Source organism: Cavia porcellus, unplaced genomic scaffold, assembly GCF_034190915.1.
Source record: "Cavia porcellus strain 051 isolate PalLab524CR breed Dunkin Hartley unplaced genomic scaffold, mCavPor4.1 scaffold_20, whole genome shotgun sequence".
NCBI lineage: Eukaryota > Metazoa > Chordata > Mammalia > Rodentia > Caviidae > Cavia > Cavia porcellus.
The window spans coordinates 15668427-15693032 of NW_026947503.1; the positions used below are offsets into that span (position 1 = coordinate 15668427).

At 33.8% G+C, this 24606-nt stretch overlaps 1 protein-coding gene across 2 annotated transcripts in view; it reads right to left on the minus strand.

The window, feature by feature from the left end:
- Window positions 1–24606, minus strand: part of Cdh7 (cadherin 7) — a 134799-nt gene that overhangs the window by 39127 nt on the left and 71066 nt on the right. For both annotated transcript variants that reach the window (XM_063231495.1, XM_063231497.1), the window contains exon 7: window positions 8953–9206. In XM_063231495.1, the coding sequence (XP_063087565.1) occupies window positions 8953–9206 (254 nt within the window). The remainder of the gene's footprint in view (window positions 1–8952; window positions 9207–24606) is intronic.

Here is a 24606-nt window from a genome sequence, read left to right on the forward strand (position 1 = left end):
TATTTACATATATATATATATACATATACATATACATTTTGCAATTTGTCACACAATTTTCTTATGTCTTTTTAATTCATACATGTATATAGTAATTATTCTTCAGTACCAGTGAATAGTTTAATAAACTAAATGACAAATTTTCATTAGGAGTCCAGGAAGTTGTTATGGTACAGTACAATATGGTAAGGCGTAGAGAAAGAATGAGCTATATATTGGGTTGAGGAGAGATACCAGACTTCAACAAAGCCAAGAAGTAGACAGATTGTCCAACAGTCCTGGTGGTCATTAGATTTCTCAGTAACAGTGGTTGAGATTATACAGTATTAGAGGGCCACTGGCTAGCAGTACTTGTACACATGCCCACAATTGAAGCTTAATTTTGAAACATTATTAAATATACCTGAGAAAAACAATGCCCTAGACAAGAGAAATAAAATAGTGCCAGTTTCTAGAGTGGACATAGTAAATACCTCAATATCCACTTTAGAATCCAAAAGGGAAAAGAAGCATACTATTTGCAGTTCCGTATCTACTGCCTTGGAGTCTGAGCAATGCTGTTGCAGAGGGAACTGGCAGCTGTACTTCAGGCAGAGGATGGAAGCTTGGCTTTTCTAGCCAGGAAGTAAACTTAACTTCAGTGTACTTTCTGATGTTGTCAGTTCTATGTGAACTCACAATGACTTCTGTACTTTCTGCCAATTAACAACCTAAATCTTGACCTCCTTTGGTATATGCTGGGGTAACCAATTAGAGAGATCACTTTCATATTTTTTTTGTAGCAACAGCGGTTAATCTACTCTATGAATTTATTATGCTGACAGATCTATACCTCAACAGTGACACTTAAACCTGTTACTGATGCTTTGCAAACTGCTACATAAGCCTCTACTATCTATATTCTATTCATGCTCAATTTATCTCAAGGCAGATTGATCAGCTTTTTCCAAATCTATTCTACCTTCTAACTTATCTCATTTTCAGGATTATTAAATATTTAAACTTTAGCTGACTGTTTTCCCCAACTTTTCAACAAATATGTAAGGTCACGTATTGCAGACAATTTTAGCTGCTTGTCTAATGTCACATTTCCCGTAATTCTTAATAGAACGCTGCTTTTGTTCGAGGCAGTGATGTATTCAACTTAAAAACTACACTGCACAAGGCCTTTTTACAGATGTGGTGCCCTTATTTCTAGACATCAGGAAATGAAATGTAAAAGGAGGTTTTAGGTAGTGTACTCTGCAAACAGGAATGGGAGAGAGTTAATATTTCACCAGATATTTGAGCATTGATATTTCCTGTTTTCTTTCACACAGGTCCTAAGCACATAGCAAGAGATCTAAAGGCAATATTATAAATATGAAGTAAAAATTGCTTCATGAAAGAAGATAAGGCCCTTGGTAGCACTGCAGTGGCAGATTATCAGTACTTGATTATATAACTCCAGAGTTCTCATTAAGTTCTTAGGGTTAAACTTTGCTTCTACTTGACAAGCACAATTTCTAACTATTGAAGGTGGAAATTATTATTGTCACATCTTAGTATTAGACTCGAAATTTTTCCTATTAGTAGTTGGTAAGACCAAGACTCGGATACATGTATACCTGATCTATCTCCGGTATACCCAGAAAAAGGTTTCCAGGATGCTTATAAAAAGAGGTGCTCTTTTTAATTTAATTTAATTTTGTTTTGTTTTTTCTCTGCCATCTATGGCTCTCTTATTTAACATTTTTTGATTTATTCCACATGTGTCTCTTATGTAAACTCCAATCTTCTAAATTCATGTATTAATTGATCAATAACAATATTATACACATCTCAGTTTCTATGCCTTTCCTCATGTTGTTCATTCTGTCCTCCTGTGTTTCCACCTTTTGAATTATTTTGGTTCTGTTATTCATTGAAGACAAGCTAATTAGATTAAGGCAATAAGCAATTCCAATTATGTCAGGAATCACGCATTTTTAAAATGTTCTGCAGCAGATATAATCCACACATTTGAACAAAGTTTCTTATTTCATACCACCAGAAGCCATCGATTGAAAACTGAAGGACAATATTTCTTCTAGTTATGAGCCTGCCATGAAAATCCTTTACCCAATGGGGGTAATCATTCACCATTTGTGTTTCTTCATTACTAAAATGAGAAATCTAATACTTATTTTTTATTTCCAGATTTAATATCATATTCTTGTGAATTTTCACATGCAATTTCTTCTTTGCCTAAATAACAAAAGACCTCAGAAAACTTCTTATCATGTGTATATCTTAAATATCCTGCACATGTTACAAAACAAATTCTGAATAAATTATTTTTGTTAACACTGATGCTATTTGATGAGTTATCAAGATCATTTAAAATGCTTTTTATTTACAAGTGGGATTCTTATTATCAATTATTGATTTGCATGTTGATGATCATAAACAGAAGGAACAAGTAAGTGGGCTAGATTAACCCAAATATGTCAGCCATATTCCAAATATGGCAAAGAATAATGTAACACACAACCATGGACAAATATGAATAATAAAATCAAGTATATCGTTATATATTCAGTTGTAATCTACTATGACATGAGTGTACGTGTGTGTGTGTGTGTGTGTGTGTGTATGTGGGCATGTGCATAACAGCATAATGCTGCAAGTATTGTACAGGTTTGACATACACCTCACTAAAATCTTGAAGATGTAATTTTCTAACTATGTAACCACAGGTATGTTTATTTATAATGTAGAAATAAACCTTGCTTTACTTAATGATTTAATAGAAAATAAACTATTTCAAAATAAATTGCTGAAATCTGCACACAATTATAGAAGACACCTTGTTTACATTTGTACCCTCTCTTATACAATTTACTTTTGTTTTGCTTATTTAAACCTCAATCTCACACAATCTCAATGAAACAATCAAGATACTATGAACACTGTTGTTTACAGAAGCACGTATGTCAAGTTACCATGAGAGCGCCTCAACAGGTGTGAATATTAAACAGCTATAGGGAAAGAGTTGCAGCCGATTCATTTTAATTGCTGCCTCCAGAAAGCCACTCCTTCCTTCTATGCATATTCATAGAGCAATTTTATGCCTCTTTTTGCCAGATATTAAAATTTTCCCTTGATTTTGTGGGCTTTGCCCCAATTATTTCAATAAGTTCCTTTTCCAGTTAACCATATTTAACCCAGTTAAACATGGTTAATTTCTGCTGCAGTTAAAAAACATTTAAGAGGACAATTAAAGGTAAGTTAATATGGTATTAGACCTAACCTTTCAGCATCATGTATAACTCTCTTTGATTTAAACAACAAAGATTTGGATTTCTTGCACTTTTATTAATCTGATAATGTGGGACAAATCAGGAATACATAATTTTCAGGAAATTCATTTTATTTGAAATCTTCCAAAAGTCTAATTTAGAAGACATTTGCTGAGAGCTGATGTTACAATCTAATTCTACAATAATGTATATAATAAAAATTGGAAAATGGCTCAAATAAATAAGGCATTTCTTACTTATTGGTTTGAAAATTATCTCTGAATACAAAGTACAACAGTCTAACAAAACACATTTTTCTTTTCACAATACCTACGGTATATATATATATATATATATATATATATATATATATATATACTTTGTTTATAATTATGTTAAAATGATCAGTATTTGATATACAGCATGTAGCATGACTCACCCTTTTGCAACTTTTCTAAATAACTACTTTATTGCTAACACTATTTTCCTTTGTATTGTTAACTCACTGTGTTATGTTTCCTAATTTATTTAGCACAATGTATGCAAATATATGTGAACAGAAGTCACTTAAAATATGACTTTATGATTGTTTTATCTGAGACATACAACATCATGAATGTCAAAAGCTACAACTAGTTTTTTTTTTTTTTTTTTTTTTTTTTTTTGTACTGGGACCTGAACTCACATCTTATGCTGCCAGGCACTCAACTATATCCCAGCCCCAAAGTTAAATATTATTCAATTATCTTTGTGCGTAGTTATAAATACAGTTCTGTATCTAAATTGTTAGATATGCTAGCAAAATGATGCCTGCTACATTTTACTCAATTATCTTCACATCTGAATGGATTTTTGATTCATAGGTTATTTTTAGCATTGGATTTTTGGGTTTTCTCAGTTGCCTACAGAAATGTATTGGCTGATTTCACAATTTGCACTAGGCTCTCAGGAGATATCTCTGTAAAGCATAAACACACTTTTCATTATGTTTTGTTGGCTTGTCCACATTTTGCTATCTCTCAAAACCCGACTTATATTATCACTTCTTCAAATGAAGTCTCATGTCCAAAAAATCAGAGTAACTATGATTTATCTCCAGTATTTTATTTCAGAGCACTGGCAGGTCTTTATACTTGTATAGTTTTATTTTGTTTGTTTGTTACTTCATCCAGATTGTAATTTCCTGGAGGTCAGAAAAAATGTTTTATTCATCTTTGTTTCCTATCAGAATTTTCCTCAGTGTCTTCCTGGACAGAGAAGGTTCTTAATAAATGTATGTTGAGTGATTTATCAGGTTGGCAGTGCTGACATACAGAATGAGTCCACAGACCTCTGGTCTGTAGGTTGCTCTTGCAACTTGAATGAGCCACACAGAAGTCAAGTTTCTATGGTTCAAAAAGATAATCAGTATGAACAAATTGGATCCTGACTTTTCAATTTCAATAAGTATAGCCACCATTTAGTATTCAGAGAAAAATTTACATGAATAGTAAACAGCTTCTTAAAAATAAAAAGCCCAAATGTACTTGCCTTCAATCAAATATTTTCTAAGTAATTAAAGTATCACCTAATTTTCACCTTTGGATTTGAAAGTAGTTTTTGGCTCCACATGAGAAGGAAACTTAAGTGCATACGCTTGCTGGATAGCGGAAAACTATAAAGGTATCTAACATTTCCTGATCTTACTATGTGCTCTTAGCTAATCACAGCATCCCAGCTTGTTAATACTTGGTAGATTCACAGTTTATAGCATTATTTACTTTATCTATTTATTTAATCATGAAAAAAAACAGTAATAAAGCAGGCATCACAATTACTTTTTCTTTTTTTGTTATCTTACAGAGAAACTTTGAGAGCTAAATGACATTCCCTGGTGAGGGAGAACTATTTAGAGTTCTATAACAAACAATGTGCTGTGGCACGCATGCCATCAGCTTGCCACCGCGGCTCCAGATCATTCAGTAAACTGCAGCACAGAAAAGAGAAAACTGTCTTCAGATATTGAACAAGCATTATTAGCACATGTGCACCAAACTGAAATGAGGGCACTGGCCTCTTAAAATATATCATAAATGGAAAAGAGAAGAAAAATAAATAACATTAAAATTTCAGAAAAAAAGATATATAAATTATGGAAAAATTTGATGGCCTTCATGATAATAATGTAAGTCACAGAAATATAACAAGTATACCAGTATGAAGCATAAGACATCACAAAAGCCAAAGTAATGTTCATACAAGTCAAAAAATTTAATCCCCTTGAGACGAAATTTACTATCTGTGAGAAAATTATGTAAGCTAGACCCAAACTGAACTTTCAGTTCACCTTTCTTACTTTTAAGAAAATCAAAACAAGGTATATAAACTATGCTGTTTCATAAAGGTCACAGAGATCTTTATTCTGAAACTAACAGATGTCAACCTTTGAACTGTCTTTGTCTAACAAAAGTAACCTATCCACTTGGGCTTATTCTTGCATCTTTTACTTCCAATTACTATATAATTCTGTTGTCCTTTTTCCAAACATAACGTTATAAAAAATGCAATGGTTTCTCAGAATCAGTAAGATGACACCAAGGGAATGTGTAAAGGAAAATTAAGAACAAGATAAAGAATACCAATGCAATCAACTAAAAAGTTTCAAAATTTTCAGCGCGTTTTAGAACTAACTTACGATACCTTTATTGTGATTCTGTCTTTGTGCATAATCCTCAGCGCTGGTGGACTTTATTGCTCTTTCTACACATTAAATGAAACCATTTACACAGAACTTAGCTTATCATATACTGCCTATTCATGCCTACAAGTTTACTGTTATTGATTGCTCATGAGGGCAGAGACTTGTGTTCTATCAAGGCCTGGAATATACTAACCAAAAGACAAATTCGAGTTTTTCCGGTCAGTGTGACTGATGAAAAAGTGTGAGCATTTATATTCCTTTATCTGAGAAGTGAGAATTCATCCGAGATGCCAATTTTTGTATTAGGTCTTTAAATGGGGGATCTGATCATTTTCAGTTCTTTATATGTTTTAGATAGAAGCCCTTTGTCTGAGGGCAGTTGGCTAAATTTTTTCCCACTGTGTGGGTTTTGTTTTCACTTTGTTCGTGATTTCTTTTGGTGTGCAGAATCTTTTCAAAAAGATGAGTCACAGTTTTTGCTCTTTGAAATACTTCCCATACAGTTTGATTTTGTCCATGAACTCTATGCCTACCTTTATGTCTTCAGTATTTCTATCTAATGTCTCTTCCAGTAGATTTAGTGTTTGTATTTTAATATTTAGAATGTTTTATCCATTTTGACTTTAGTTTTGTGCCTGATAATAGACATGGGTCTAGTTTTAGTCTTTAGCATGCTGAAAGCCAGTTTTTCTACCACTATTTATTAAAGAGGTTCTCATTCTTCCTGTGGATATTTTTGGCCTCTTTGTCAAATATAAGGTGGTTTGGCATTTTTGGAGCTATGTCTGCATCTTCTAATCTGTTTCATTGGCAAATAAATGTAAAAAAATGTTCATTATCACTGGTCATTTGAGAAATGCAAATTGAGACAACACTGAGATTCCATTTAACCCCAGAAATAATGACTATCGTGGGGAAATCAACCAGTAACAAATTCTTGAGGGGGTGTGGGGAGAAAGGAACACTTCTCCACTGTTGGTAGGAGTGTAGACTGGTACAGCTATTGTGGAATCAGTGTAGAGATTACTCAAAAAACTAGGATAAGAGGTTCCATTCAACTTATCTATCCATTTTCTGGTATTTTCCCAGAAGAATTAAAAACATCATACCACAGAGATTTGTGCATCCATGTTTAGAGTAGCACAATTTGTGTTAGCTAAAGCTTGGAAACAATTCAAATGCCCATCAGCTGAGGAATGTATAAAAATGATGTATTTTTATATAATGGAGTACTTCTCAGATATAAAGAAGGAAAAACCTTGAGATTTTTATAGATAAATGGATGGAATTAGAGATCATACATGTAATTGAAATAAATCAGACTCTCATACTAAAAGAGTAAAATACAAAATATACAATAGACAATGAGAAAGGGAAAAAAACTGCTCACAAGGAAAGAACAACTCTGACAGATAAAGGAGAGGTGAAGGAAAATAAAATAAAATAAAATTATGATAGCTAACATAAATATATTACTAATATATCTTGCTTCATTGAAAAGTGATTTATACTTTTATTGGTTGATTAATTTGCAAGTCTATCTCTTGTAATCTGGACAACTACTTTGAAAACAACAAAATACAACATATTAACCATTGCTAATTTCTTTTTAGCTTGTCTTGGAACTCTGTATCATTGCTTTTATTTATTTATTTTACTTTTTTCTCTTTAAAATAAAAAAAGTGTGAGCATAGTTGGGTAGGTTTTCTGACAGTGAAAGTTGAAACTATTTTAAGGAAAAAATCAAAAGATTATTTTAGCATTTGTGACACCCACAGAACACAAATGATATTTCAAGATATGATTAATAATCACTGGATAAAATGTAGTCATTCATCAATTTTCAATTTTTTGTAAAGATAAAGAAATAATAGGCGTGAATTTATATTACTACCTTACTAGTTCCTATCAATGTAAGAGAAAAGTAAAAAAAAAAACAAAAAAAACCAAAAAAAACTAGCATATCATAAGGCAGAAATGCATATTAGAAGATATTCTTAACCAAGACTCATTGTCTAAATTGTACATATTTAAACATATATAAAACTTTAATCAATGTCCAGATTTAGCCTCTAAACATGAACTATTTTATTGTGCTATTCATAAGATTAGTTGATAAATTGAATATAATTTAATATCTAACCTGATTTTTCCTTGTCTTTATATTAAAATCACATTTTCATACTGAAAAGTGGACTCTTTAACAAACGAAAATGGTGTAATACAGCATTCATATTTTTAAGTATATTTATAATGTTCACCAAAAATATGAGATATTTATCACACAAGCAAAAAAACACACAAGTTTTACACATATACACAAACACACAGATCTAAGATTATAAACTACAGTTGAAGGCAGAAAATGAAGTGTTGGGATATTCTGAAATGGTTACATATCATAATTGCATTGGTCTTAAAAGAGACTATTTGGCTATAACTATATATATATATATATATATATATATATATATACATATATATATATAATCTAAATATAGGGTTGCAGAAAGAGTTTTATAAATAGTCTCTATAAACAGGCAATTTATTATTTAATTTTATATGTAAATGCAATGAACAGAAGAGACATACTCTGTCAAAACAGATTAACAAGATCAATGTATTATTAAATTAATACCTACATTAGTTTATACAATTATTATTTTAACATACGAGTTTACCCTATAATTAGGAGATACATTATTTTATTTCTGGTCATACTTTGCTTTGAAAGAGGTTCAGGATAATTGATTGAACAGAAACACTGGCTACGGTTGGTGGGTAAGAATGACTAAAATTATTTCTACATAATAGTATCCTTGGATAATCAAATGAGATTTTGAATTACTGAAATATTGAATTGCTCTAATTAATTTTTGCTTCTATTGCTTTGGCTCTATATAAATAAAGTGGATTTTTATTTTCGTTGAACACAAAAGCCTCATAATACAGAAGCATGAGTTGTGAATGAAGGTACATTGATGTAAAATAGAAAAAACAATGTGCTTTTACCTCACAGGGCTATTGGCAGAGTCTGGGTCATGAGCTGCTACTGTGCCAATGATGTTCCCAACTTGGGTCGCTTCTGACACCTCCATGGGATACAAAGGTGAAGAAAACACTGGTGGCTCATCCACGTCTTCTACAATGACCTTCACCGTGGTTGTGTCACTGAATGGCCCCAAGCTCAGAAAGCGAGGATCTGCATCTTTATTTGCAGCTTCTATCCTTAGGGTATAACTAGTTTTGGATTCAAAATCCAGCTCCTGCAAAGAAAGTTATTAGAGAAATCAAGTCACCAATCAGATAGCAAGGCCGTGTCTTTCATTTGTGAATGTCAACAGATATAGAGAGAACCCTGTCATAAAAATGTACCATCACCATACAAAAATAATAAATAAAAATTACAATCAAGATCCTCATTGCTCTTTGGCTCACTGACAAAAGTGAGGACTTTTGAGGTGACTTAATTCACTTGGAAGACATGCAAGTCTTCACAAGAAAAATTTGAAAGATATCTGATCAGGTTTTAAAAGTATTTTCCAACAGGATATCAGTGCAACAATACTCTCCAACCCTGTCATTCAACTGTATTATTCAGGGGTGAACATTAAAGAGGAAAGAAAATCATAGCTTCTTATGTAATTTCTTAAATAAGGTAAGTGATTAGGGAACTACGTTAGGATCTTGAGACATCAGGGGTTCAGACTACAGCTTTGTGTCAGGAATGTCAGACTTGGAATATTCAGCCTGACAGCATAACTATCTCTTCTCCACGAAGCACCTGCCATTTCCACCAGCACTGTACTCTCTACCGTTCTTTATATTAGACAAATATATTTTTATACTAGACAATTATACTAGAAAATCTTTATACTAGACAATTATATTCTTGAACCTTTTTGTTTGTAATTTTTTAAGATGATTAACATGATAAAAAGTTTCTGAAACTTCAAGAGATATGAAAGCTTAAAAAGGTTGTAAGGGCAATTAAATGATGCATTACTCAAGGATGTGGAAAAAAATATATATATACACAATGTTTAGAAGATGTGATCATCATGTTTAGAAGATGTGATCATCATGCTTCCATCTCTAGGACATAAGTGACAGTTTTGTCTAATCTCAAAGCTAAAGCTCTAGGTTTTATGATTTAAAGCAAAAGCACTAGAGCAATAATGAATTTGACAGAAATGATGTCAAATATCTCACTTACTTGTAAATTGTTAACAAAAATTACTGAGAAAAATGAGTTAATCTGCAATGCTGAAAAATTGTATATCATATCTACCCTGTGTTCAAGAGCAGCTGTGTATGCACATATGTAGATGTGCATACAATCAAACTCATCCAAAGAAGGGTGTTATATTAATGAAAATAAATAAAACTGTAGCGTACATTTAAAGCCAAACAATACAAAGTATAGCATACTATCTAAATGATTATCTATTAAATATAATATATATACTATGTTACAAATGTATTACTTTTTATGCAAAATATACCACACTTATATACATACACTTAGATACATACATAGTTATGATATCATACATGTTACATAAAGAGGTGACAGAGATGATTTATGTTTAAAACAAAAGTAAAAATCATATATCAGTACAGTAAATAGATTTGCAATCACTACATCAAAGACATTACATAAATGATTGTTTCGTATTTGTCTCATCCATTAAATTGCAGATTCAGGTGTTTCATTTATCATTATGATTCCCAGCACCTATCACGCTTTGAGGAAGAAAACAAGGCACAATAAATTCATGTTAAATTAGGGAAGGAAAATTAGACTATATCTTTAACCAAAAGAATCCTATTTATCAATGTAGGACAAGCAAAAAAAAAAAAAAAAAAAATCATTGGGCCACAGAACCACTTCATAGAATTGTTCTTGGGAAGATTGTAAACTCTCATCTGAAGTCCCATCCAAACTTGCTGGAACATATTATGAACAGTATTGTGAACTTCTTGCTCAAAAATTCACTCATGTTTCATGCGGTAGCCTTTTTGGTTAGCTCATAAGGTAAGAGTGTCTTCAGCCCAATGTTCTTAAAGATGAGAATCAGAAACAAAGCAGGGGATTTCCTAACAGATGTAGAACCTTTCAAGAGGACTTACGTCCACAGAACCAGGGGAAGGCACAAGCATGTGTGTTTTTAAAAGCCACGTCTGATAATTCTGATGCAAGTTCTCTTTTAGAAACAACTTAATCATTGAAGTGTTCTTGAGCTGGCATGTAAAATTCAACACTTATTTGGGGAAAAAAAAAAAAGACTAAAACAGATCATAATTATTTATCTAAAAGCATTTACCGAGAAACCTTAAAAAGCTAGTGAATATTTGCAATAACAACCACAATTTGTTCTTCTATTGTTTTTATAATGTAAAGAATTACAAGAGAAAACTTACATTCAAATAATAACAATAAAATTTAACAATAAAAATAATATAGTACGATATATTAAAAACCATAGTTATCTGCCTTCAAATCAGTGTAAATCCACAACAATTGTTTATGTTTTCAATATTACCAAAAATTTGCCAAGTATTTATGTATTTGAGGAAATTATCCTCACGTATAAAGAATAATTTAACTTTTACTACAGAAATGAATGCAATTATTTCATGGAAAAAATTTAAAACATATCTGAAAGGCAAAAATATGAATTATAGACATCTGGATGCTTCAAAGTCATGGAAACAGAGAGTGTTATGTATGATGATTAGGTACCTAAAAGCTATTATGAAAACTGAGCAATGAAAGAATTCATATGAAAAGGTATGAATCAAAAATACAGACAGACGGAACTGCTACATGAAAGTATTTCCAGAGAATATGGGGATAAGCCAGCAATTCCAGCTTTCAAAAAGAAGGGATGCTGTGATGAATAGGATTGTCAAACAAATTGAAGAACATGTTCTTGCAATAAAATTTTAATTTCTGTTTTTCTTTCTATTATTGTTTTCTATATGCATAATACATTCTGTATGCAACTATTAGATCTAATGATAAGGGTTATACTTGAAGAATTTAAAATAACAAAAGAAGCAAAAGAAAGAACATAAACATAAAATCTAAATAGCCTCTTTTCAATTTTTTAAATAATAGGTAATTGGAGACCACAGAAGTAGAAATTTAGTCCGAACACTGTCACGTTTAGTCCACAATAGCAAACAGTAATAAGCCTTAATATGACCTGGGAATCAAAGCAAAACTGAGATAGAAAAATACAATATGTTTCACTTGTCTGTGGGAAAAACAGTCTAAAAGCAGAAGAGTGCCTATGAGGAAAGGGGAAGGTAATGGTGGGGAGGAGAGAGGAGAGGCGTGGAGAGGGGAAAGTGAAGGGGGTACACTAGGATTGAATTTAAAGGATGATATATACAATATAGAAATGTCACAGAGAAGCCTATGCATTTGTATGATTAATATACATTAATTACAACTGTTTAAATCCTTGGAACAGAAACCAGCGCCTAGTGAGCACTCTGAATACTTAAGAAAAGTACTGTTACTGATTATTTTTAAAATCCCCAAAATCAAATACAAGTCACACAAATCCAAGTTTCCAAAGCTGCAGTGATAAGAGTTGTTTTTCCATCTGTCCACCGACATCATTGTCAGAGAGAGAAGGCAGAAGCAGCTATTTTGGTATGCCTGCATCCAAACTAGGGAATAAAATTCTGTAAATTTATTAGGACTAAACAACATAAAATTTGTATTTGTCTTAGTTAATTTTCTGTCATTGCTGAGACACAATACCTGTTCCAAAATTAAGGAAGGAAAGGTTTATTAGCTCACAGTTTTTGAAGGTTGAAGTCTGTAGTCAGCTGGCTCCAAGGCACGGTGACATGACTGAACAGCAACTTTTCAGAGAGGCAGAAGACAGCAAAAGCAACAAGGGTGAAGTGAGGAGGGGTGAGGAGAACAACCTCCTTTCCTCCTGTGCATTGAGTGCAGGCTACCAGCCCTCACCCTCTCCATCCTCACCTCTTGGACAGGATCAGGATGTTTACAAAGTGAAGGCCTTGGTCCCTGCTGAATCATATAGTTAAGCATTTAAACCTCTCAATTTTCAAGTTGACTTAAAGCCAGGATATAGCTCTAGGGCACAGTGCCTGTGTGGCAAGCAAGAGGCCCAGAGTTTGATTCCCAGTACAAAAAAAAAAAAAAAAAAAAAAAAAAAAAATTAAGTTGGCACAAAGTGTTAACCATTATAATCCACCCATATCACCTTGGAAGTCAAACACAGTTCCTTAAATTCGTCTCCAGATCAAAGACTTGCTTATTCTTATCATTTACAACTTGAACAATATATATAACACATGTTAAAAAGACATTAAGAACCAGTATTAAGTCTATCAATGTTATATTACATGAGAGCCATGATATCCTACCCCTGACCCCTCAAAGATTCTCACATACCCGTTATGCAAAAGGCATTTTAGTCCATGTCTAAGAGTTGACAAGGTCCTAACAGTTTCAGCTGAAAAGTCCAAGCCCCAAGTCTCCTCTGAGATATAAAGAAAACTTTTAGCTGCATACATCTGTACAAATGAAAAGTCACATACTTCCAATATTCAATGGCACAAGATAAACACTACCATTCCAAAAGGTACAAACAGGGGGAAACAAAAGACTGGGGAAAAAAGTCCAAAATGCAGCAGGGCAATCATTAGGCCCTATAATTTCATATTCAGCATCCGAAGCAATCTGTGGCATGTTGTGAGACCTAAAGAGCTTGAGTGGCTGCACTGGATGGCACTTCTGGTGATTACAGCTCCCGCGGCTTCACTCTTTGGGCCGCTTTGCTCCCTTTTTACAGTTTTCCTTTAGTGATTCATATTTCTAGCTTTTCCAAACTTCTGGGATCTCCTTTGCACATTTGGCGTCAGACTCACAGCTTCATACACTGCCCTCTCAGGGGCACACTGCCTGGCCTCCATAAAATCAAGGCGGAAGCCTTCTTAACCTCATAAATTTTGCATTGAGATGCACCTAAAACAAGCACTATATGTATGTTGCCAATATCTGCTGCCAGCTAGAGCAGTAGTCAGGCTTCCCTCTTTTTTAGCTATTGAGTTTAACAGCCTTGATCCCTGAGCACTCTGCATCCAACTCTAAGGAATAAATTTTCTGTGCCAGCATGATTCTAGAACATGTTATAGCTGCCGTCATTCTGGAACATGGTGCTCTGGAGCTTTCTCTCAAAGTGGGGTCTGTCACGTTAGCAGTTTTGAGGATGCAAAAGGTGAACCCTTGCTGCTTCCTGTGATGCCATCAGGCCATCTTTCATATTCTCCTGCTCCTACTCAGTAATCCACATCTCAGTTCTATTTTTGTAGTCCATAGCTTTACTGGCACTTCCATTCCAGCCAAACTCACAACATTTTAAATCACCCTGTTGGGCTCTTGCTCTTGATTCTCAACATAAATCTAGCTAAAATTTCCCACCAAGAGCCACTTCACCACCTCAATATTGAACTAGAAGAATTGAAAATTCTTCTTCCAGGTTAATTCATCATCTATCTTTAATCCCAGGCTTAGGCAAAGTCTCTGGACAGTAGCAAAATGTAAACAAGCTTCCTGCCAAGCAATAGCAAATATCCTCTGAACTCCATCAACCAATGTAGTCCTTTTTCCCAGTGGAAACCTTCTGAGCCTTGTCTTTACTGGCAGGATTTCTATCAGCCTTCTCGTCTTCTGAGCAATGACCAAAATCTTTCACAAAGAATACTCTAAGGCTTCCCAGCTCTACTCTTTCAGGTGACATCTCTGAACCTGTCCAAACTCTTTGCACAAGATATTCCCAAAGGCTCTTGAACCTCATGGTCAACCACCCACTTCTTTGTTACCAACTTCTGTCCCAGTTACTTTTCTTTAGCTACTGAAACAAAATACTCATGATCAAAATTAAGGAAAGATTTATTTAGTTCATAGTTTGTGGAGATTTCAGTCTATAATGAACTGGCTTCAAAACAGGGAGGCATAGCACAGGGGAAACAATACGTCAAGGCCACAGCTGGCAGTAATAGCAAAAAAGAGCAAAAAGATGGGGGGGGGGATAAGTAGCCTCTTTACTTTCCTTACACTGTATGTAGGCTTCCCATACACACCACATCTGTGACCTCCTCTTGCACAGGTTCAGCATGTTTATAAAGTGAGGACTCTGCTGAATCACTTAGTTAAGCTTCTGAATTTCTCAGTTATCAAGTTGAAACAATGTATTAATCATTACAGTAGTAAAATAAAATTATACAAAGGTAAGGACCTACAAATTTTCTTTCTGTTTTGTTTTGTTTCTTGAGATCAGGATTCACTCTGTAGTAGTGCTTGTTTTGAACTATATAAACCAGGTTGGGCTTGAACTTGCAACAATCCACTGCCTCAGACTACAAAGTGCTGGAATTGGCCATGTGACACCTTCCCTGGCTCAAGGATCTGAAATTTTTTTGTAAAGGATGGGATAATAAATGTAGCTTTTGTTGCCTATACCTTCTTTGTCAGATGTAAAGAATGAATAAAAATATATGCCAATAATATTTAATTTATGAAATCAGAAATTTAAATTCCATATCGCTTTCATGAATCTCACCGCATACTTCATTTGATTTTTATCAGTGATTTAGAAAATACAAAACCATCCTTAGTTCATGTATTGAACAAAAATAGGAAGGCAATGGTTTGCTAACTCTTGGTGTAGGGACCCTAAAACAATGAAACTAACATTTAAGGAGTGCTATAACTGATAACTAATCATAGTAGATCTCTCAAATTAACCAGTCATTTTCCCTTTCTCTTTTTGACTCAACTAAAATAAATTATTAATTATAAACAGCACATTTTATTTCCTCTAGCATATATCACATGTCCTCTCTTTGTTCTATAACTTTGTCACTTCTCTTATATGAAATCTTCTAGAAATCATCTTTATGAGTGTTTCCATATCTTCTCAAGTAATAACAGAACCACTTTTTAGTGAGACCTACCAATGAAGAAGTATTTCTTCACATTTTCAACATAAATTTGGAAAATGCAAATTTCATTTCTTTGAGTTTAATACTTTTAACCTCAAAATTTTTTAAGCTGCATTTCCAACCCCAAGAAAATGGCATTAGGAGATAAGACTTTTATTATATTTTAGGGGGAACAAATCACAACTGGTAATAATGTCCTCATAGCTGCAAGACCAGAACATTTTCTGTTTTTTTGTATGTGATGACATATAGTGAAGACACATTTAGATCTGTTAGGATGAAGACTGTCACTAGAAAACGAATCTAACTTGATTTTGGATTTTCCAACCTTCAGATCTCTGAGAAGTATTTTCTTTTAACAGCCAGTCAACAAGAATTGATTTAAATAAATGGAGAATGTTTAAATGAAAAAAAAAAAAATACAGAAAGGACACATTGCCAAGAATGATGTGGTAAGTATGCTTTAAACATAGTTATATTTTAATTGCTATGGGGAAATAGATGCCAGTGTGTTTGTTACTGTAATTTTTATTTAAACACTCCCTGTGTTGATCACTTCTTATTGATTAAACATCTACTGCAACTTTCATCAAATCAAATGATTATAATGTCTTTATGTGTTTTATGCACCTTATCTGATAATATGCAACATCTACCTGGTCACCAGACTCAGAACATTGTAGATGTCTAAGTGAGATAGAAGTTAATACATACTCAATATTGGACTAAGCTCCCAACGAAATCAGCATTAAAAACAGAGACATCATAATTGTGTCTTGAAGTAGCAGTCATCTCAGAATGGAAAGGCAATAGCCAGGCCTTCAAGGTAAACAGCAACTTGAAAAGATGCTATAATTAGCACCACCTGGTCTAGTAAGCTCAGACAGGCATCAAACACATATGTGGGGGACCAGGACACGCAGATCCATACTCTCCTCACTGTCCCCAAGTGCCCTGTTCTTTCCATATACCCTTGCTACATGACTTGTGCCTTACTGGAGCAACATTAGCCAAGGGCTTGTGCTTGTAAGCCTATACATTGACATGTCTGACCCATGTTATAACTCATGGTGACTTTGCTGTATAAATTAGTACTGAAAAAGAGTCTCAGTGGCCATGAATTTTAGATTCCTCTTGGAGCTCTTCTTCTTTCCCTTACTAACAATAAAACTCTCTTGACTTTCTTTTGCTACACTCTTGATGTTGTGAGAACCTGAACTTGTCACATTTTACACTTTACAGATTTATATTATAGAATTATATTATATTATAGAAGTTATATTTTTATATAAAAAAACCTCATAAAAGCTAAATGCTTTAAATCAGTTCAAGACAATGAAGTAGCCTGAACATTGGCTAAAGACAATATAGAGAACTTTCAGAATTGCTTTTGAGAGGGGCAAGAGCCATGGGGTGCTTGAAGTGAGGGAAGTCTTACGTGGATGCCTGGCAGCAGTGGCAATTTTATTGCATTAATTTTTAAACATTCGCCATGTGTTTTGTAGATTCTTTCATGTTATTTTTTAGCCAAGCTATTGATCTGACAACTAAATAGCAAAGAGTCCCAGAGCAAGTTCGTATAGTGCATGTGTAAGGGACACTGAGGCTCTGGGTGAACTCATGGTCATGCATGCCTACTACCTATTCCCTTCTCCTCTACTAAGCAAGTACTCTTTAATATCGAGGAGCAAGTCGGGCCTTATGTTGTACATTATCATGTCTAGGTGCTTGTTAGCTCACCAAGCTAAAAGAGATACTGTAAATTATTAGGAAATACACAATACCTAGAACAGTGACTAATAGAATAGTCATTGTATAAAACTTGTGTGGTTACTATATCCTTATTCTGTTAGAACAGTGATTATTGCTATCATTTCTGCTACATTACGAGAAATAAAGGCTATATCTTCGATGAACAAGGTTCTCATTGTCTGTATGCACTATCCAGTGAATAACAGTCAAAATGACAATTTTATAAAAATGAAAGATTACATTTTTCTTGTCTTTACTTTGTTTCTGATACATATATCTACGTTGAATAAAGTCAGTTTAAAATATTCAATTGCTGAATTAAAAAAATCTATCAAAATAGTAGAGGCTGTCGTTTTTTAGGTTTTGTAATACTAACGTCTAAGTTAAAATCTAAGTTTTAACTTGTTTAGTAAGATCATTGCACTGGGGTTTTCTTTCGCCACTTAGCTTAATGTCTGATCTGGATCCAAAGAAGCTCTCATTAAGCTCAATGACCTCCTTTACCTTTTGCACTTTTGGCCAATGTGCTTGTTGATGGTTTAGGAAGTGATCCAAATTAAATCCTTCTGAAAATTTTTCATTCTGTTCTCTTTAACTATAGAATGGTGCCATTAGGACTTCTTAGGGTATGTATGTGTGTCTGTGTAGTTAGTGTCTTATATTTTATGTTGATTTTGCACAAAAGCTCTGTGCCTTTTATCGTTGTTAAAAAGCATTCCCTTTCTCTAAAGACTACAGCTGTCTTTTAGATGAAGCATTTTCTGAAGCACTCAATAGTTTCCCTACTTTTTATCTAAGGAAAGTAAGCTTTATATGTTTCTAAGTAAATGGACTTAAATATGACCATAGCTAAAACAAACAAACAAACAAAAAAACACTAAATTATAACTATCTTTTAAATATAATGCCACTTTAAATGAATTTACTACTTAACAATTTAAAAGTAACCTACAATGTTGGGTAAAGTATATCATGAAAACTAATTCTGTACATTTTCATAAAATAAGATTTCTAAAGTTATTTTCAAAAAGCAGAACACACTCCTTTTATCATGTACAACTGCAGTACTGTTCATTCTCTTCCATCCTTGGGTTGTGACCAAGAAGGCCTCAGTGTCCCTCTCAGTCTGGACAAATTTAGACAAGTTTCTTCTGATCGCCCTCTTCTTAGAACATTTACCTTTGAAAACTTGTCATTTTACATTCTTTCTCTGTCTCTTTGAGATGCAAATCTTTTTAAAGGTTCCTTGGCATTTTTACAGCCTAAGACTGTCTTCCTCAAGGATCCAGGAGCAATCATTCTGAAATGTGGTCATCAAAGAAAGTCTATAGTTCGCATTTTCAGTACAAGGGTAAGTGCCTCACTGCAGAGGGCTCCTGCCCTACCTTTAAAACCATCAAGTCTTACTGTTCATCTGGGCAAAGTCATTTACCAGACATGGAATGGCCTGTTGGTCCTGCTACTCACTCATTCCCACCTCTTGAAAAGTCCCAACTCTGTTTAGCAGTGTCAAATGGAGACTGAATCTTTTCTCTCTTTTTTACTGTAACAACCTGGAAAAACTTCTGTCTGCTTCATCTAATTTTGTCTGGTGTAATTTTTACTTTGACAACTGCAAATGATTTTGTCTTGGTGTGTGTGTGTGTGTGTGTGTGTGTGTGTGTGTGTGTGTGTGTGAATCATGAAACCTATAACCAAATTTGGAAAAGAAATTATTTTTATAACAAATCTAAGAAAAAGACAGTACATGAAGAATAAATCTTATTCATTGATTTGGATTCATTGTATGGATACACTCAGCCATGTCTGTGGACTATGGGGCAGAAGAGACCGAGAGTATGGCCAGCTCTGTGTGTGTTTTCCTGGGTGACTGATCATTTTGTATCTGGGTCATTACTCAACTAGACTTTCAAATGTTTAAGACAGGACACCACAATTATTTATGTAATGTTGCTAGAATATAGTAGATTCACTGATTGTTGAAAGAATGAAAAAAATAAGGCCAAAGAAATTGTCTGAACATAATGAAATATTTTTTTTTTTAGTTCTAGAAAACTCACTGCTTTATATACTTCAGCAAAACTGATATCAGTACAGCACATAAACAAATATTCACATTGTGAAAACATATCCAGTACAGAGAGTGCTCAGTTCTCTATTATTAAATTGGGAAAGAAGTATTTTAAATAATTGCAGGGATATTGTGAACCTAAAGCATTAAGACCAAAACATTAGAAATAAAATGATATAAATAACAGAAATCATTACGTCCATCACTTAGCTACACAATTTTCCATTGAATTCAATAAGCACTGAAATTAACATTTTTAACCCAGACACAGATATATTTTAAAAGTATTTGAAGTGGATATCAACATATTCTATTCTGATGGATTTTTTTTTTTTTCTAAACCTCTGACCAATAATCAAATGGACATCCGTCTTCAAATTGTAAGGTGGACTTATTTACAGAGAGGTTGCATCACAAACTGTTAAATTATATATTTTCCATTAACAATTTGCATTTTTACAGTTTTTGCCATGCTTAGATGATTGTAGGAGTTTTTCAGCGATAACACATAAACTATTCACAATTCATTACTTCTCACCATTTACAGTATCAATTAAGATCTTTCTGACAGATCTGACATTGCAGCCAGGGAAAGTTTGAGTATGTTTCCCACAAATACACAGGTAGTAACCTTGGCAGTGTCACTCTCCAGGAATGTGAAAATAAACAGGAATAACTTAAAGCAAAGAGTAGATGTGAATGCCAGAAAGATGACAAGGATGGAAAGTAGAACGATCACTATAAGTCATCTATGTTGGAAGGATGAATTCAAGAAACAAATAGAGGGCGGTCATCACCAAAGTGTCTACTGCCATCATATGTTACTTTAAACTGAGTACAGAATGTGTGCTTTAGTCTACTCAGATCCCAATCCATATTTCTTTAATGAATGGCTTCTTTTATATGCTCTGTGGTCTGGGTTAGCTTTCTCCTTCATAGAAATGTTTCCCACTGCTTCTGTATTAATTCCTTACAGCTATAACAATAAATCCCTACAAACAAATTAGGTTTGTACAAATACAAATTTGGTTTTTCATGGTTTGGGAGGTTAAAGCTAAAAAGCAAAGTGTGCTTTCTTTCTACAGGCTGGAGAATAAAATCTCTCCTGTTTCTAGAGAGTGCAAGTAATCTTGATGCAGAGCCCCTCTTTCACCTTCAAAGCTTAGCTCTCCAGCTGCTCGTTCCACTACCATATTTCTTTTTCCTATTTCTGACTCATGTTGAAGCCCTATTTTTTTAAATAAAAAAATAAAAACAATGGCACAAAATTTCAAAATAAGATATTGGAGACTAATAATGGTTAGTATGTTGTGTATTGCTATCTTCAAAGTAGTTGTTCATACTGCAAGATATAGGCATGAAAAAACAGATCAAACAATACAGGCACAAACCTTTCTTTTTGGTGAACTAATAGCAATTAATAGCATAACTATTATAATTATTTTATATATGTTATTAAATAATATATATACACAGATGTTTCCTTTTCTATTCTTTTTTATCCTTTTCCCTCATCCCAGTTTCTCTTTCATTTTTCCTTTTGAATAGTTTATTTCCATTTCACGATATCTATTGTACATTTTGGAACTTATTTAGTTTTTCATCTTCTTACACTAGGGAACCTTTTAGGTTTATTGGGGGTCAAATCAGATGATCATAAACGTTTTTCATCACAAGTCCTTTAACTTAATAGTATCTGAAAAAAATTTTTTTTAACTAAACAAGGTAAAATAGTGACATCCACTTACCATGCTAAAAATATGCATTTTGTACTATGTCTTACTGATTGTGCCCAATGATTTTCATAGAAAGCCTTACAAATTGTCAGGGAAGCTAAATCCAAATTATGAAACAAAGGCAGTTCATCGTATTTCCCGGAAACTTTCATTACATGTGGCAATATGATCTGGTTTTAGGTTCCATGCTAGCTGAGGAGACAGGGAAGTCGTGGAAGCAAGCTGATGTGATATGTGGCCTTGTCTTTGACAATTCACATACATGTAACTTGAAGGTGATTTGGTGTCTCTGAAGCAGACATGCTGCAAAATATTTTCCTGCTTTTTCTATGTCCAAAACAGTTTACAGTTTTTCTCTTTTCATGCCTTCTGCCCCTCAGGGTTTGACTCTGAACTGTTCTTTTTCTAGTTTTGATCAATGTAATGTGGCAGGAACTTTCTTACAGTATCTCAGTCACTTTCTCACTACCAAGACATAATAGCCAGAAAGCACGGTTTAAAGGAGAAAGGTTTATCTCGCTTAAAAGCTCTATGGAAGTTTCTGCCCGTAGTCTCCAAGGCAGTACACCACAGCAGAGGACGGCTGCTCATGACAAATCAAATGGGAGGCAGAAAGAGAGACCGAAGAAAGAAGCAAGCAGTTAGATCTTCTTCCCCAGTTACTCACCTCCCCGGTCAGGCTCACCTCCCAACACAACTTTTAGTTATCAACTCATCAGTGTACTAACCTACTGATAACTATCATGCCCCCAACCATCCCGTTACTTCCTCAGAGCCCCCCCTGTGGCTTTGGGGGATCTCAACTTATCAATTCTGCATATTTACTTTGGGAGATCACATGGCTTGTTATGCCTTGTGTCTAGAAACTCCTCCAAAGCCTCATGAGGTCATAGGTGGGGCTTTTCAAAGGTGGCTGGACCTAGAGTGTGTGATGTTGGGATCTGGAGCGTATGATTACTCATTTAGTCCACTGATTGACTGGCAGAGTTCTGGATGTGCGTAATGGAAGGCCTGTTCTGACCAAATTACATGTAGTCTGGTTACAACACAAGGGACAGGAAGAAGGCTGCTCATTTCTTCACTGCTTGGGACTTGCTGTCTTTGGAGTTAGTCAACTATGAACTGCAACCTCTACACACTGTGAGCTCAATAAACCTTTCCACTTTTAACTTTGAGTGTTGGATACAGGATATCAGCAACAAAAAGTAACCAAGATGCCAGGGATTTAGCTCAGCCAGGCAAGTGTGAGGTCATGAGTTTGATCCTTGGTTTAAAAAAAAAAAAAAAAGTAAACAAGATATATCTTCCGTACTTTGTTACTTGGCACATACCCAGGTTAGCCCGTGACCTATGATAAGAGATATATGCCCAGTGCTTCCTGGTGCTCCATCAGGCAGACAGCCGTCTCCACAGGACAGAGCCACCAAACTGCAGTAACTGGTTACTGATGCATGTATGAGCCCACCTAAGACCAGCATAAAAATCACTCTACCAAGCCAAAGTCAATTGACTAACACATATAATAATAAGCTAAAGAAATGTTGTTGCTTTTAAGCACTAGTCTTTGGAATAATTTATTAAGCAGTAGCATACAATTGGTACAACTGTGGAGAGAAATTAGATAAGAGCTGATGGCTTCATTTGTGGCACAGGATGGCAGCATACTCAAAGAAAATTAAATACAGTAAAACAGTCTTGAAAGGACAAATTACATTGTAGAGAAGAGGAATGGTTTGAACTCAACAAAAACTCAAGTCTCTTGATTTATTTTCCTAAATGCTAATTCCTATCTCTGTTCTCTAACCTAGATGCTGGAGTTATCTCTTGTTCATACTATATATTAACTTGTTTTCCTTTATCTGAATGTTGACCTCATAAATACTCATGTTATAAATTTTAGTTTAGCTTAAATGACATAGGTTCACACAACTATTAAGGTATCTAAAGAATATCATTTCTGGGACATTAAGCAATTTATATTCTCTGAGTCTTTCTCTGCCTTAAAATTTAAAAATTTTCAGTTTTGTCAAGGAAAATCTTTTCCTCCCTTGATGTCTTTATGTCTTCTTGACCTAATATTTCATATATGCTTCTTGAATATTCTCAGCCCTTTAGTTTTGACTGTCATGCACATACATGTGATTCCTACCTCTAGGTTTATTCTCTAGACCCTATGTTTGACCATTATTCATAACCTACTTACCAGTAATATATTTATGCAATATATAAAACATACTTACCAGTTATATATATATATATATATATATATATATATATATTATATGTCAACCATACTATTTGTCTTTATATCTCCATTCTAAAAGAATAAGATAATTATTCAACTACTAAACAAGAAACAACTGTTTCTAAATTTTCTCTCCCATTTTCTTTAGGTAATATCTAAATCTAGTCTATTTCTTAAGTATCTCATTCTTGAAATTCTACCTAGCTACCCCCTGAAGCTGATCTAAAAATTATGTCATGGCAAAAGACAGAGGTAAGGAAAAGTCTACATTTTCTCTGACTTTCAGTCTACCAAATAAATTGCTTGATGTAAAATACTTTTGGATCACACATATTCTGAGAATACTTCTAATTATAACTGCTGAAATCAAAGAAAATATTTTAAAGTTAATAGAGTATTATTCTTTTTTGATCATTGTCTCTCACTGAGATTTAGATTAATATTAACTTTCTTCAAAGAATGTTTATTCATTAATTTTCTTTACAAAACTTGGATTCATCTCTAATTTTGAACTTTCAATTTTAAGCAGATGACAAGGCCTCATATATGATCATAATAATAATGAAACTGTTATAAAGATGTACGTGTTTGCACAGAGTAACAATGGCTGGAATAAAAGACATGAAAAAATATAAACTGGAAAAATCACTGCTTTAAATTTCTTTTAAAATACATCAGTAACATTTTAGAAAACAGAGAAATATAAAATTTAGTTTGAGATTCAACCTCTCATTATTTCAAGGAGCAAGCAAAGGATGCATTTTAATACAGAAAAGTATGGTTGACATCACAAAACTGTACGGATGTGCTGAAGGCTGATAGAACACTGCACATTCCAGCTGTTCTTTACCCACAAAGCTCAAAGAAAG